Below are 15,886 nucleotides of genomic sequence, written 5' to 3'. Positions count from 1 at the left end.
GGCCGGGGCAGACACAACTGGGGCGCGGCGACGGCGGCGCCGATGCCAGAGCCGGCGCACGCCCCCAAGGCCAAGGTCGTGGTTGTCACAAAGGAGCTTGGTGGCTTTCGGGGGCAGGGAAAAAACAACCTCGGTATCTCTTCTACAGCTCTAGGGTGAGTTTTACTCTCATTGCAGGAGGGTTCTGTAAGGAAATGGAGGGTTTGCTGAGCTCCCCTCACACGCAAATATTTCTGGGGATAGAAACTGTCACGTGATGAAGCATTTGTTGTCATTAGTTAAATTTCACCAAATAGCCACATTTCACAACACCCCCAGAAAGCCAAGAGCAAGCGCTGGTAAAAGAGGAGCCAACCACTTCTCCCGACCCACAAAGGAAGTTTCCATCTCAGCAACAGCCGGCACAGGCTGCTCGAAAGGAGCTGTGGCACAACTGCCCCCTTGCCCATGACTTCCCACCCCTAAGCCAGATCAGGACAAAATGATGGCAGCTGCCACACACCCCCAGCTCATCCCACACAGGAACCCCAGAGCAGAGTGCCCTGGTCCCATACTCCCCGAGGAAAGGGGGTTTGCACCTTCACCGTGCTGTGTCCAAAACCTGCACATCTGTGATGCTCAGGAGGGTGTTGAGACCAGAACTGAACCAGCACTCACTCTCAGGTGCTCAGGAGGATGCTGAGCTCAGAACTGAGCCAGCACTCACACATGAAGTCAGCTGACACAGAACCCTATCCAGTCATTTCAAGCACTGTCATTTCTGAGACACTCTGATGTTATCAGGGGGAATCTCTGCCTTTAAAACAGCATCACCTGTGCATGACATTCTCCAATGCAATATTAAATTTAATTGGCTTCCCCTCAGTGCAGCTGTGGTGCTCCTGCCTGGATGACATTCTGTGACTCCCATCAAGAGGCCAGACCCATGCTCAGCAAAGGGTATGACTGCTCACTTTGGCCACATCCTTGTGTCCCCTTGCACTGTCATTTGGCTGCTGCTGGCTCCAGCCAGAGCTGAGCCAAGCCTGCACGCACAGCCACCACATCATGCTCGTCCAGATAAAAAGGCCTGCACAGAAAGTTTGAAGCATTCATCTGTTAAAATGCTTTCAGCCATTTAATCTATAAACATGCAGCTTTGTACACTGAATTAATGTCCTTTCTGCTAAATAGCCTTGAGTATGTTTCCAATCTGCCCATGCCTTGTTTTTGTGTGCGATGGCAGCAGAGGCACAACAGCATCTGAGAGCAGAGCAGGGTGCAGCATGAGCCCCAGGCCTGGTAAACACACATAGGAACAGGATCCTCAGCGGATTTAAATAAATATTAGCACATGACAATGGGTTTTCCAAGCATCCCAGCAGTGCAGGCTGCCAGGAAGAGCGCACTTCAGAGAAAGCAAATGCCCCCCCACTAGCAACTGACAGGAGCAGGCTTGGCTCTCCAGCCCTGTCATTGCCTCCCAGCCCAAGGGACACAAATAGCTTCCACAGGCCCAGCTGCACAAATCCCTTCTCAAAACCCCAAATTAAATTCGGGTTTTTTTTTTGTTCTCAAACACTCTGTTTACTTATTTTGACAGTTTATTTTGCACACAGCGCATCCCCACTGCAGCTGAAGCCCCACCACTCCCAGCCCCTTTCTCTCCTGTGCTCCTCTGCGGTGCATGAAGGCTGCTCCAGGCCTGGAGCTGCATGGACCCAGCCACTGCTTGTCCCTGCACTCAGGGGACAGCCCCAACGTGCCACCTGACTGGCTGAGGCAGTGCACATAACCCAGCCTGCCAGGAGTCCCCTCATTTAATCCTGGGCTCCCACCTTCCAATCTTCCATAAGGAAGAAGCAGAAAATGAGCTTACAAAGGTGAAAGGTGGCAGGTTTGCTACACATGGAATGCAAAGCCTGGAAGAAGCCACCCTGCAGCCTCTGCACCTCACTGATGGCCACAGCAGAGGCTGCTGCCTGCATTTGGTACAGCTCACACCAAAACTTCTGCCTCAGAGCCTGGTGTCCATCCAGAGGCTCCGTAGCTGCTTAAATAAATCAGCTCAGAGAAGATGGAACACTTGATCTCCCAGATGGAGCAGGTACCCACAAAAAGAGATGGCACAAGGACATTGCAAGGCCCCTTCAGATGGGAACTCACCTGATTACGAAGCACAAAGGGGACAAAAAAGCAAACAAGGAGCAGCAAGGCTGCAGGCAGGCTGCAGCCCTGAGGAGCACTCCCGAGGTCATCAGAGCCCTACACTGTATCCTCCTGGTGACTGCAGAGTCACCTGGAGTCACCAAGGACAGGACCTTGGCATCCTTGTTGCATGGACAACCCTACTTATTTTCCAAGGAAACACTCTGTCCTCACTGATATTTATGCAGTTAGTTTAAGCCACACCATAATCCATTTTCAAATCCATCTCCTCTGCTCACCAAAAGAAAATGTGCCTGTAAAGAAATTCACAAATAATGAGACACTTGAGACATATATTTCATGCTCCAAAAGACACTGCCATCATGCCAGATGAAGGTACAGGCTTACAGCTGCCAGGAAAGCATCCAGGGTACAGACTTGTGGTGCCACATACCAACATCTTCACCTGCAGCAGAGCTTTTACCTTTCCCTCTTCCAAAATCAAGTGCAGTGATACTTACAAAATGCTCTGGAAGAGGGGGTGCGAGTTCTCAGTGCCTTTTCTCACAGCTGGTGTGCCAGGCAGATCTCCAGAGGAACAGAGCACTGTACCAGTGTCCAGCCATGGGGCACAGCACCTCAGGTGAACTGGCCATGTGGCCCCCAAAGGCCACCATGGTGCCCCAGCACCCCCAGCTAAGCACAGCATCTGGTACAGGGCTACCAAGAGAAACCCAAGGCAGAACGATCCCAATCAGTGTCTCACAGAACTCCAAATGTATTTGGAATTTAATTTGGCAACAAGGATCAAGTTGTGCTGATGGCCAGAGGTCAGTGGTCAGCTCCCAACAGGGCTGCTGAAGGAGATGCCAGGATTCATTCCCAGACTCAGATATTTAAAACACAAAATATTTTCCCCTCTTCCTTTGGCAGTGGAATTATTGCTAAGGAAACCAATGCTGCAAATTCTGCATTTTTATTTCTCCACTGGAGGATGCACAAGGCAAAAACAGTCAGCAACAAAGGCGGGACCCGGCATGGAAACATGAGACCGCAAATACCACAAATTTGGCACCAAGCTGGGGCGGCACATGGCCCAAGCCAGCACCCTCCCTGTGGCACAGCACGGAGCCCTGGGGATGGACGGGCATGGGAGCAAGAAGCAGAGCCCTCCATCTCCTCCCACCCCTCTTGCAGTGGGGGATCACTGCAGCGGCACTGCAGCGCTGGTCCCACAGCTTGCCAGCAGAACTGGGTTATTTTTAGGCACGTTTCTATCAAGACCAAACCTTTGCAGAGACCAGCTGCAGGGGCATAAAAATCATTTGCCTTATTATGTCTAGGAGTGGATACAAGCTCTATCTGCAGAACTTCCTTTCAGCTCTGCTGGCAAAGCACTGAGTTTCTAGAGGAGACTTCACGACTTGTACAACACTATCATCTTCCTGCTGCGTCCTCCGAGTGGATCGTGCTGTGACTCATCCCCGACATAAACACACTAATTATAACGAAGGTTTCACATATTTAGTGCCAGGTCACCCTGCAACTCTTAGCCCCAGTCTCAGCAGAACAGGCAACATAGAAGCAAATCCCCCAGCAACTCACAGCCATCGGCTGACACCCACCAATCCCTCCTGCTCCCCGGCCCGGCCTTCCTGGCGTGCCTGCGGCTCACAGCTGCCCACACCTGCCAGCTGCACACAAATTGGGACAGGAGCAGGGCAGGACTGGGACACGAGCAGGGCAGGACTGGCCCCTTAGCAGGGCTTGGATGGTGGGGATGGATGGACGAATGGATGGATGGATGGATGGATGGATGGATGGATGGATGGATGCATGGTTGGATGGCAGCTGCACCAGTACCAACTCCAGTGGCACAACCAGGGTATTCCAGACAGGCATGAGCTGGGAAACAGTGCTTTGATGCCAGTTTGCACTTTTAGTGACATATGGCAGGGACAGCCAGACCTGCTGTTTTGGGGGCTGAGAGCATTCCCAGGAAAACACGGAGAGCAGAGCCCTGCAGCCCTGCACCCATCTGCCTCCAGGGACCTGTGGGCATGGGTGGTCCTCCAGTTATCACAAACCCACGATGGAGCTTTGACTGGCCCTGCTGAGCAGCCGTGTCCAGAGAGAGCCGTGGCACACCGGGGATCAAAGCCCTGCCCACTACCCCTTGCCCATGCTCTTCCAAGCGGGCGAGGAATGAAAGCAGCCAAGAATCATTTTCTTTCAAGCCTGCCTGCAAACCAAAACACAGATGCTACATCTAATTTTAGGCCTCCCAGCCTTGAGAGTGTTCTCCCGAGTCTCTGTGAGTGAGCAGTGAGATAGTCATCTCAGGACACGCCGCAGCCGCAGTGGCTGCGCACCCGCCTTGACCCCAGCTCTGGATAGGAGGGCAAGGGTACAGCAGGAGGGCACAGCAGGGCCAGGAGTTAACAGATCCCCGTGGATCTCAGGGGATCCTGCAGGGCACACTGAGCCCCCTGCACTAACTGCAATCGAGGGCAGAGGGGCTGGCCAGCCACCCTGCTAACCCCAGGCTGCCACCTTCCTCCTGCTGGACATGACAACTGCTTCAGCTCAGGCCACTATCCAAGGTTTTAAGCACCCACATGGCAAAAGGGAAGGTGAACTGAACAAGAAGAGAACAGCTACCCCCCGGAACTTTAGGTCCCATCTCAGCTCAGTTCTGCCCAACCCTCAGCACAGCCCCAGTGGGATGTTCTGTCCTGCAGGCTTCCTAGCACTGTGCTCTGCTCCCTCTTCAAACCACCCCCAACAAAGCCCAGAATCAAGGACCTGGCACTTGGCACAGGCTGTGCTGTAAACAAGAAAGCAGAAAAGACCCTGTCCTGCTATTGTTTTTCTAACCATTTAAAGATGCTCCAGGGAACTGAGGAGCAGACTGGGAAGTAATAGATTTCTTTGTAAGGGGAAGATCCTATTCTCGAGGAAAAGACTTTTTGACCACAGGGAACACGTGAAAACAAAGCCAATTACAGAGAACTAGAAAAACGAAATCCATGTGAACAGGCTGAGTTCATTGGGACGATGTCACATGTTCTGGAGCACAGGAGCATGCACAGGGACAAAGCCAGAGCCAGCCCAGGGGATTACAGCCCACACTGGACCCACAGCTCCAGACACATGTCCCCCAGCCCTGCCCTGCTCACAGAGCGCTGCCAGACAGCAGGAGAGGGAGTGGGGGTGAGTTTGGGGCTGGTTCTCAGTGTCTGAGCAGGAAGAAGCAGCAGTGCCAATCCCACACCAGCCCTGTGCTGCCTGCAGAGGCTCACAGAGCTCCAGCCACTTCTCCTCCCTGTGGGCAGCACATGGCACAGTGCCTGCCCTCCAGGGACATGTGTGCAGAGAGAACACTGCAGGCCCCAGGGTGAGGGGTGGGGATGTTCCTCATACAGCAGAGAACATACACATAATCTATATGTGGTGCTCATGGGAAGATGATGAACATCTACAATGTGCACAGGCACACACACGATTCAATAGAAACAGTAAATCATCCACGCTCTCTTTGCAGGGGGATTTCATTTTCCAGTTGATTCACCCCATTGCTTCCCAGATGTAAGCTATCAACCCAATCAGCACAAGAATTCCTTCCCTGTATTTCTCTTTCAAGAGGAAAGTGGAGCTGTCGAGATATCCCGTTCCAGCCCTCCCAAGAGCAGGTCAGGAGATGTGTGGACGCTGCTCTGCTGATTGGCGCGAGGGGGAGGAGGCAGGAGCCTTCATGAGGAAATCTGTGATACAGAAACTTGTGCTTGGGCTCTGTTCTCAGCACACAGGCCAAGGTCAATGCGTTTTTTTCTGCCATTTCTAACCGGCAAAGAAGTAAACACAGCTAAAATCTGTAACAACAGCCAAAATGCTGGTAAAAACACCAGAGAAAGAAGGTTGTGTGATTTTGGGAGACACAAGAAGCTCCCTCCATTCACCTCCAGGCAGAGAGAGCACAAGGGGGAGGAAGCAAACCACAGGGTTTTCCCACCTCATCCCAGAGACTGAACACATCCTCTGTAAAATGTATTCTGGAGATCTGCAGCCTCCCCTCTGGCATTTGTAGGGATTGCTTCTCCTGGCAGCAATTCCAGAAGCGCTCAGCGGGATGGGGGTCTGGAAGGTGAAAATGCTGCTGTGACACAGAAGGAACTGCCCCGAGGCTCTTCCCAAAGCCACTGGCTACAGCCAGCCCATGTCCAGTCCCTGCTGGAGTATATTGGTGCAGAAGGAGAGGTCACCCACCAGAATGCACCACCCATCCTTAGGTGACACAGCCAGGCAGGACACGGCTCAGAGCAGCACGGTCTAGTGGGAGGTGTCCCTGCCCACAGAGGGGAGCGCAGTGAAATGGGCTTTAATGCCCCTTCCAAGAAAAAAAAACATTCTCTATGACCAGACTCCCCAGGCTCCAGCAAGAGCTAGATCAGGCAGCCAGCACCCAGGACATCCCCCCAGCAGTGCCTGTCACAAACACCTGGCTACAGACATGAAAGGTAAATCCTCATGACTGCTGCCATGCCCAGTGCATGAGGGCCGGCTGGGTCTCTGCATGGAGCTCTCAAACAGCTCTCCTGCCCTCACAGCCCAAGCAGGGCTCTGCCAGCCCAGACACACCCCAAAAGTGTCCTAGGAGCACCCAGATCCCAGGGCAGACACACCAAATGGTAAATGTGCCTGTGCCCGGCTGCTTGCCCTGGCTAAGGCTGCCCACAGTGCTCCCTCCCCACACTAAGGGTGTCCAGGGCCAGCACTGTCAGTGTCCCAGCATTGGTGGCTCTGCACTGACTCTCCCATCCTGACTTAAGCCATCTCTTTTGCCCCTAGAGCTGTTTGGGAAGTGACAACTGCCTCGCCTGTCACGAGGTGCACAGCATGGTCCACCCAGCCCCCAGCCAGGCAACACGACAGACTGGCCCCCTCAGCAGAAACAGGGGCTCATCCCAGGAATCATTATTTGCTCATTAGGATGGGCTCTCTTCTCCTTTGGATGGCACAGGGAAGCCACCAGGACACCAGTGGAAAGCACGGGTGTAATCCAGCCCTGTGGACACCCGAGCTGCCTGGGGCCGGGTGGCCTGGGAAAAGGGCAGAAGCTATAAATACCTGGGGAACTGGTAATGGAACTGGAACTGGCATATACTTTTAAGATTATTTCTATTAGTGCAAATCACTTAATCTGTGTCCCTACAGACCAATCCCACCACTCCTGAGGACGGACGTGTCAGCACCTGACTTCGCTGTCACTATTTGCAGAGGCGTCCCCGGGCGGGGGCTGGAGAGCTCCGAGGCAGGGCGGAGCGGGTGACCTTGCTCTTTCTGGCCTCTGTTCACGCTGCGCCAAGCGGGGAGCAAGCGGCACCACGAGAGCAGCCGAGCCAAGGCAGACCGAGCCTGCCCTGCGCTCCCGTCCCGCACAGGTCCCCGGGGAGCGGCGGCTCCTGCGCGATGCCGAGGCGCGATGCTGCACTCCCGAAACCCCCGGCCTGCAAACACCGTCCCGGCGGCTGGACAGGGCATGCGGCCAGTGGAGGCGAACGGGGCAATGGATGGGGTGCAAAGTCCAGCACGCTGCTGCAGGACGGTCCCCAGCAGCCGGCACAAAGCCAGCGCGGCCCCCCGGGACCCCAGCGCTGAGCCAGGGCTGCGGCCACTCACACACCGAGGGGCTGCTGTCAGACCTCAGCCTGCAGAAAAGGGACAATTGCTATTTCCACAGCTGCCTGGAGGCTGAACGAATCGCTGCTCCTGAGCGCTTCAGCAGTAAAGTACTACTGCTGGGAGTGTTTTTATTACTGTTAGAGGATACTTTGAATCTCACTTAAAAACGCTGGCAAGAAGAATCAGGGTGGCAATGGCTGGATTTAGAGCAGAACAAAGCACAGGCACACGCCGCAGTACCCACGAGCGCTGCCCACTGCAGGTACCCGGCCAGGGTGAGCTGGGCTCCCCCCGCAAGGAGGTCTCCCCAGGGAGGCTCATCCCTCCCTCTGCCCCTCATGGGAGCAGGCAGGGGGATTAAGTGTGGTTGGACATGGATGAGTGGCACTGGCAGATCAGGGAAGGCAGGCAGCAGTGCTAAGAGCAGGAGAATATGGATGGAGAACCTCCGTCACAAGTCTTTGCCATGACAACTGGGCCAGTTCCTTTTCATTTCAATGAGCTCCTTCATACCACTGCTAACAAACAGGTCTGGCTCTGGTCCCCACAGTGTGCAGCATCGGTCGATACCAGGGCCACCAGCCACTGCCAAGGCCACCGCTGGGCATGCCTGCACTGCCACCCACTAAGGGGTGATGTGACCGTATCTGCCTCTTGTTTACCAGGCATAAAAGCTCTGCTACAACAGGAGATGGGACATCTGCCTCCTGTGCATGCTGCAAGCTGGATCTCTGGAGGAAAAGAAAGAGCTGGAAAGGATCCAGCACCACCACAGGAAGTGTTTCCATTGCTATTTTCCTGTGAACATGGTGTAGATGTAGAGCTGGGCTCATCCAAGGTGAGAGCAGATCATTCTGGTCAATGCTCACCCAGTGATGACCCCAACAGGAGGTGCCTGTGCCCTCTGTGCCACATCACTACATGCACATGGTGGCCCCAAGCCACCCTCCCCAGCTGGCCCAGGCTGTCCATGATGGCTTTGTGCACTTGTTTTGCATCAGTCTGAGGTGCAGACGTGCCTTCTGCAGAAAAATCTTCCAAAAAGAAAATTAACTTGCACAAAGTAATGAGGCTGAGGAGCTGTGCAAGGAGGAATCTTCACTTTTCCTATATATTTCCAATGTTCCAGAGCCATCCACAGCTGCACAGATCTCCAGAATCTACCAGGGAAGGTCTCAGAAACAAACAGTTTTTACTAGAAGTCATAGAAAGTCTCCCACTGAATAGTTTTCTTTCAATAAACACTAATTTGATAAATTTTAAATGTTCCATGGGATGATAAAATAAATACAATTTCTTTCTTTTGTAATTTTCGTCCACAATCACTAGCAGAAAGTATCCACTGCAAACACCAACCCAGCAGGCTCCAGTGAGTGCTCCAAGTCTAGACAGCAACTGGCAATGGAGAACTGGCAAATTGGGACAGCCACCTTCAAGGAAGCAATTTATAAAATATGAATGAAGGTCTGTGCCAAGAGTGGAATTCAAGGGAATGACAGAAAAACACAAAGAACTGAGCTACTGCTCTCTACTACAAATTGTTAACCCTGTGTAATGAAACTGTTTTCATCACACGAAAACATGACTGTGAGATTTCCAATATTTTGGGGAATTTTGTGATTTCTTCCTGCAATACAAGGCAGTGTTTCCAGCTTTCCTCCCAGCTCAGGAGCATGCCATCCTCGCCATGCAGAGACTGACTTCTGATCTGCTCCAGTTTCCTCTGCGCCTGTTCCTCCCACTGCCCACCCACAATCTGCTCCCATGGGGACCCAGAGGTGACCCCTGGCACGGACACAGAGCGGGCTCTTGTCTCTGCTGGAGCCCAGCGTGGCCTTGGAGGGTCCTGGTGCGGGGGCGTGGGGAGCTGGCATCGCCCCTGGGATGCTGCTCACATTGGCTGCCTCGCTACAGTGTTTCTGCTTTCATCCTTCCCGGGACTGTCCCACACCTTCCTCGCTCTGAGAAAGGGGACAGAGGCAGCGACTCCCAGGAACTGTGGGCTCTGTGCCTCAGGGACATGATCCCAACTCCAGCACCCACTGATGCCCATCCCCAGGGGCTGGTACCTGTGCCCATGGTAGGGATCTTGTCCCGGGGGAAAAACCCATCTCTGCAGTGGGAATCCTGACCTGGGAGTGACTCCTGTCCCCTGGGCTACAAAACACACTCTTTTGTTCCAAATCAGTATTTTGACACGCTCTTCGGTCCTCAGAAGCAGCACCAAAGCACTTCCCATTGTTAACTGGCTCTCAGTCTGGAATGAAGTTCCCCTAGGAGGAAAACCCATGGTTATGCCATACTGGCTGCAGGGAGTGGTGCTCATCTGTTCAATGGATAAACACCTGTGCAATAGGGAATCTGTAAACAGCAGGAAGAATGTAAAAACAGCATGAGCAGGAGAAGAGCTGCCATGAGCAGATCCTGTGCAGCCTTGAAGCCTCGGGAAAACACACAAAATAGCTGTGTGACTCCAACACACCAACACTCTGAAAGCTTTTTGTGGATTGCCTCTTTGGCAAAACTTTCTTATTTGCAGCTGCTGCTTCCAATACCAAGTGCCACATGAAGCCTGTTTTCCACTGCAACCAGCACTTGAGAGGAGCCAGGGTAGAATACTCACTGCCAATACCAAGCATAAGACTGTGGAAACAGCTTTCAGAGGGTGTAAGAGCTCAAAAATTCAAGACATTTGGAAAATAGGATGGGAAAGCCTAGAGGAGGATGGGGCAAAGTCTGCCTTTGAGCAGGGAAGAGGCAATGAGACACTGTGTACCCTTAGAGCAGCTGGGTAGGTCCCACAGGGACACCCCAAATATCTGCCCTCCAACCCCTGACAGGGATCCATCTCCTCTTCCCAGCAGTAAGGGAGAGCTGGAGCACAGGAGAGCAGGGAAGAGAGGGAGGGACAGACAGAGGAGGGAGGGGAAACTGAGGAGGCCATTTTATGAGATTTGATATATGCTCAGCAGTGAGGAAAAGGAGACACCAGTGCCATGCTCTGGAGTGAGGAAAAGGAGACACCAGTGCCGTGCTCCAGCGCAGCACCGCTTGGCTGCTCCCCCAGTCCTGACGGGTTCTCCTTGCTGAGCACAGTTCCAACATCCCTGCAGCTCCAGTTACCCGGCCTCAGTGTATCACTTGTTTCACAGCCTCAGCTCCAGCCATGACAAACATGCACCCTGCCACTGCCTGCTATCATGCCAGCTCACATTCAGCCAAGCCCTGAGTTCTCTATTCCATCTCCAGCTGGATTATCGTAGTCATCCTGTGTCTCTGAGCAAGGAAAGGGTAAGAGGTGCTGAGGAAGAAATTTGTTTATCTTTTCTCCATTTATCAGGAAGTGACAACAAGCTTTAGCACATCCCCAGCTCCCCTGGCCACCAGAGGCTCCCTGTCCGCGTGTCCGTAGGGGCCGAAGGGACCGGCTGCCCACACGACGTTCTGCCCTGCTCCTCTTGTCTTCAAAGAAATATTTACATCCTATGGCCAATTGCCAGAGCAAAAAGGTCACACTGACAACAGCAGACAGGAGGGTCAGCCCCTTCCCAAGGGCTTTGGAGTTCTGCCAGTGCAGTGCTGGGGGTCCCCAGAGCCCTCCTGGGACTGGGATGCCAGAGCAGCTGCTGCTGGGCACAGACTGGGAGTGAGAGCAACCCTGAGAACGACCTCCTGCCTCATTCCATCTCTCAGTGTAACAGCTGCCCTTCACTCCTTCATCTCTTTGCCAGTCTTATCTCCTCCTTCCATAGGAAGGAATTACTGCAGGTTTTATCTGTAAGCCTATCACAATTACGGAGCAGAAACGATTACAGAGCCATCAAGCCAGGTGATGAATTAACACGTGGCACTGGCCCAAACTGACCACAGCCAGACTAGGGAAGGGAACCAAAGGCAGGTGTAACCAGCAAACACCGGAATTCCAACCAGTATCAGCACCAGGTAACAGCAGTGATAGCAAATGCCACTTAAAAACGTCTGGAGCTACATGGACAGCAGATTTCCCTGAGCCAAAAGCCCCTTAAATCCTTTTCTCCCCTTTGATTCCATTGTTTCAGCAACAGCTCCTTCTCTGATTCCATTTCATTCTAAACCAGAGGCCACCCCCCACCATTCCACCACTGTAATTTGTCTTCTGATGGCAGAAGCTTGGATTTATTTTGACAGTGCTCCATCTTGCTCCTGAAGCAGGTTATTTTGTTACCTCAAATAGTGCTGGTAGTAATGATGCAACAACCAGAGCACAAAGATAAACAGCTCCATGACCAGAGTAACAAAACATCCAATTAATTTGCTAATTACATGCAAGCCTGACTGGTGCAGTTAGGGACACTCTATCAAAAGCTTTAAATTAAACCAAATTGTGTTAATAATCACAGTGTTTCTGAGATGTGCCAGCACTTCTTAACCATGACACTTCCCCAAATATTAAAAACTGCTCATGCTTTAGTGTCATATGAAGGGTGTTTAACTCAAAAAATACCTTCCCACACCCAGTCCCATCTGCAGCAGAGTAGAACTGGGGCTTGAGAGAACTCCATCTGTGAGGGATCATCCAGAGAGTAAAGAAAGTAGGAGCAGCACACCTTGAAATGCTCCTTATTCTCCAAAGCAAGGGGGCCTGTGTGTGCCTCTGCTCCCAGCAGCACCCCGAGAGACAGGGCTCTGAGGTGCCCATTGCCCCGGGCTTATACAGCCCCAGAAGTGCCCCTCACTGTCCTCACAGAACACTGAGGTTGCATCTTCTGAGGCTACGATGGGAAAGCTTTATGTGCAAGGTCAAGTAGGGCAGGAGGTCAGACCTAGCACCAGACAGCACAGGGGTGCAGGTCCAAAAGTCATCCTTCCATCAGGGAAATTTACCACAGAACCTCTCAGCTGCCACAAACCTTTCTTCCCACCATCTGCCTGGGGTGCTGGTACACCATCCGCCGCTCCAGGAGCAGCAGAGGCTGTTCCTGTGCTGGCACCCACAGATCCAGGAGAAAATGCAAAGCTGCAGGAACGGGCCAGCAGCATGCTGTAAAGCTAATGGAGACTCTGGTAGGATGAAATGTAAACCTGGCAGTGATTAACACATGTGGCTTGAGCCAGACCACGATGAGTGTTGCGCTTTCCTTACGGTGCTTGGAAATTACATCTAAACACAGAGAGACGATGTCCCTGCTTTACACCTTTGCAGCAGCAGGGTAGTGATGTACAAGCCTTGGAGTTCAAAGGACAAGAAGACACTGGTGTTGTAAAGGTTGCTGTGTCAGCTCCAACCCTGCTGGTCCCACAGAAGTCTGCTAGGGGAAGTAGGCACAGCACACACAACAGAGCTGCAAGGAAAAGGAGTATACAGCATTTCCCACAGGAATGACAGAGATGTCGCTCATCTCTAAAGTAAGACCTGGGCAAAATGTACCTGCTGCTGTCTAGTCCAGCCTCCAAGACTGCCTGCAGACCTCCATGGGAGCCCACACCTGCTCTCCTCAGCGTGACATTCCCTGTCTGTGTGGGACCCCACTGCACAGCTCCGCTGGCAGAACAGCACGGAACAAACCTGCAGCACCATCACTGGCATCCAAACGCTGAACTTTTCCAACTTGATTCCTCCCTGCCCCCTCTGCGCTGATTCCAGCAGAGATTTATCCAGACTCCAGAGACACACCCAGAGCTTGCATAGCTCCTGCCACGCACGAAGCTCACAGCTGGATGATGCTCACAGCTGCACTCTTTCTGACCTGTCATTACTTTTATTCTTTTTTCTTTTGCCAAGCCCTTGACATCTCTGTACAATCCCCCAGTAAATCACTGTGTGAATGGAAATTGCCCCAGTACTCAAATAAAGCTGTGAGCATTTAAAACAGAAACCAGCCCAGAGGCAGTGCACTTGCCTGGTGCTAATTTAGAGGTAAAATCTAATTGTTCATTTCAGCCTTTGCTCTCAGCATCCCAAGCATCACGGGGTGAGTGTGTGGATGCAGGACTCCCACGATGCAAACCCCAGCTGAGGTCTCACATACTCCTGGATGGGGCTGCCTCTGAGCCAGCAGAAAATCCCTTGGGCAGCTCTTTCTCCCTGACATTTCCATCAGCTCGGCCACTTTCTGCCGTGCTACAGGTGAGAATGCAGGTGCACTGCTTTAAATGCTGTACAGGTATTTCACAGAGATGGCTCATCTCCTTTTTTTGAAGTTAATCCACCAGGAAAAAATTATTCTTGATTGAATCCTACTTCTCAAAAAAATCTCCCCTCCCCTGGTTCATTCCCAAAACCTGTTTTAGCTCTACTTTAAAACACATTTTCTACCTGTACTTAAAACAGCCCCAAAGCACAGTGATGTTTCTGTCACTACGTTCGGGGTTTCCTGCTCTGCACAGTGCATTCCCGGCAGGCAGCTCTCAGCGGGACAAGTTGCTGGGAGGATTTTAACTCGATGTCAGCATCCGTCCGTGCTTCGGGGCTCAGCGTCCCGGTCTCGCCCGCTCCCAGCGGCCGGGAGCAGCGGGATAACAGATGCGTGAGGAAACGAGATAAACACAAGGACCTCACAGGACGGCGGGGATACCAGGCGTGCACCGCGGTATTCCTGGCACGATCTCGCCTAGTCAGTCCCAAATGAGAGCATCGCGGCAAAAGGGAAGATTCGGCAGCGGAGACGTGCACCAAAGCGGGAACAGCCAGGACACAGCGGGGTTGGACCCGCGGTGAGCGCGGGGCACCGGCGGCAGGCGGCGGGGAGGCTGGGGATGGTGCGGGGTGCCGGTGGGATGCGGGGTGCAGAAGGTGGCATGAGGGATGCGGGCACAGGATGCCGGTACTGGCGGGATGCAGGATGCCGGAGGGAAGCACAGCGCAGGGTGCGCTTGCCGGTGGGCTGCGGGACGCGGGTACTCACCGGAGGTCGCCGTAAGCGCCGGCGTAGCCCTCGACCCAGGGCTCCAGCTCGCTCTTGATGCCGGGGGCGGGGACGGCGAAAGGCGCCCGGCCCGGTGGGTACCAGGCATCGGCAGGGCAGTCGGCGGGCCCGGCGGGCGGCTCGGGACACGGCCCGTAGAGCTGCCCCTCCTCGGCAAAGAAGGTGGGCCAGGGGGGCGCGGGGCCCGGCGGGACCAGTTCGGCCCCGAAGCGACACGGGCCGCCCCAGCCGCCGCCCGTGGCCGGCCCCGCTGCGCTCTCCAGCTTGACGCGCCCGAAGCCGCGGGGCAGCCCCGGCCCGGCGGGCGGCTCGGCGGCCAGGGCGGCCTCGAAGGCGGGCGAGGGGTCGCGGGCGGGCGGGCGCGGGGCGCGGGGCGGCCCGGCGGGCACGGCGAACATGCAGTCCTCGCGGGGCAGCTGCTCGGCCGGAGTCTCCAGCGCCTCCAGCGCCAGCCCCATGGAGGCGGACACGGCGCGGCACAGCTGCCGGGCACTGTCGCCCAGCGGATCTTCCTTGTCCGCCGGCTCGGTCTCGGGCGGCGGCAGCATCGGAATCGCAGCCGCCTCGCCCAGTAGCTCCCTCAGCTCTCCGGCGCAGGGAAAGGACGAGCCCATGGCGGGGCCGGCGGCCGGCAGCGCCTTACCGGCGGCGCGGGGCCCGGGGGACGGCAGGCAGCCCGGCGCGGGCAGCAGGCAGGCGGGGGAGTCCGGCGGCGCTCGGGGACTCGGCGGGCAGGGCGCGCTTGGCGGCGGCTGCCCGGCACCCGGTTCCTCTCGCGGCGGCTGGAAAGCGTCGCAGACGCTCTGGAAGAAGCTCTGAAAAGCCCCGCGGAAGGTCCTGCCCGCCGGTCGCGGGTAGACGCGACCGACCCCCAGCTGCACCTCCATGCTCGCCGAGCGCGGGGCAGCGATCGCTGCGGCGGCGGCGGAGCGAGGCGAGGGCGGAGAGCCTTGGCAGCGCTCCCGGCCCGACCCCCGCGGGCCGCCTACCCGTGGCGCTGCTCCGCGGCGCCCATGGCAGTGCCCGCCGGGCACGAAGCTCGGTGCGCGCAACAGGCGGGGAAAGTTGTCGGCGGGGGCGCGGGCAGGTGCGGCGGCGGAGCGAGGGGCGGGCGCGGGCGGCTGCGGGGAGGGAGGCGCGGCGGGGAGACCGCCCCGCGCCGGGGCTCCGCC

At 54.9% G+C, this 15,886-nt stretch overlaps 1 protein-coding gene across 1 annotated transcript in view; it reads right to left on the bottom strand.

The window, feature by feature from the left end:
- The window catches only part of AR (androgen receptor), a 38,516-nt gene extending 22,842 nt beyond the window's left edge, over positions 1 to 15,674 (bottom strand). The window contains exon 1 of the mRNA XM_053990452.1: positions 14,694 to 15,674. Coding sequence (XP_053846427.1) covers positions 14,694 to 15,601 — 908 coding nt within the window. The 5' untranslated portion in view covers positions 15,602 to 15,674. The remainder of the gene's footprint in view (positions 1 to 14,693) is intronic.
- Positions 15,675 to 15,886: the final 212 nt, after the last annotated feature.

This window comes from Vidua macroura, chromosome 14 (genome assembly GCF_024509145.1).
Source record: "Vidua macroura isolate BioBank_ID:100142 chromosome 14, ASM2450914v1, whole genome shotgun sequence".
NCBI classification, from domain to species: Eukaryota; Metazoa; Chordata; class Aves; order Passeriformes; family Viduidae; genus Vidua; species Vidua macroura.
This window is presented reverse-complemented; position numbering and strand designations above follow the sequence as displayed.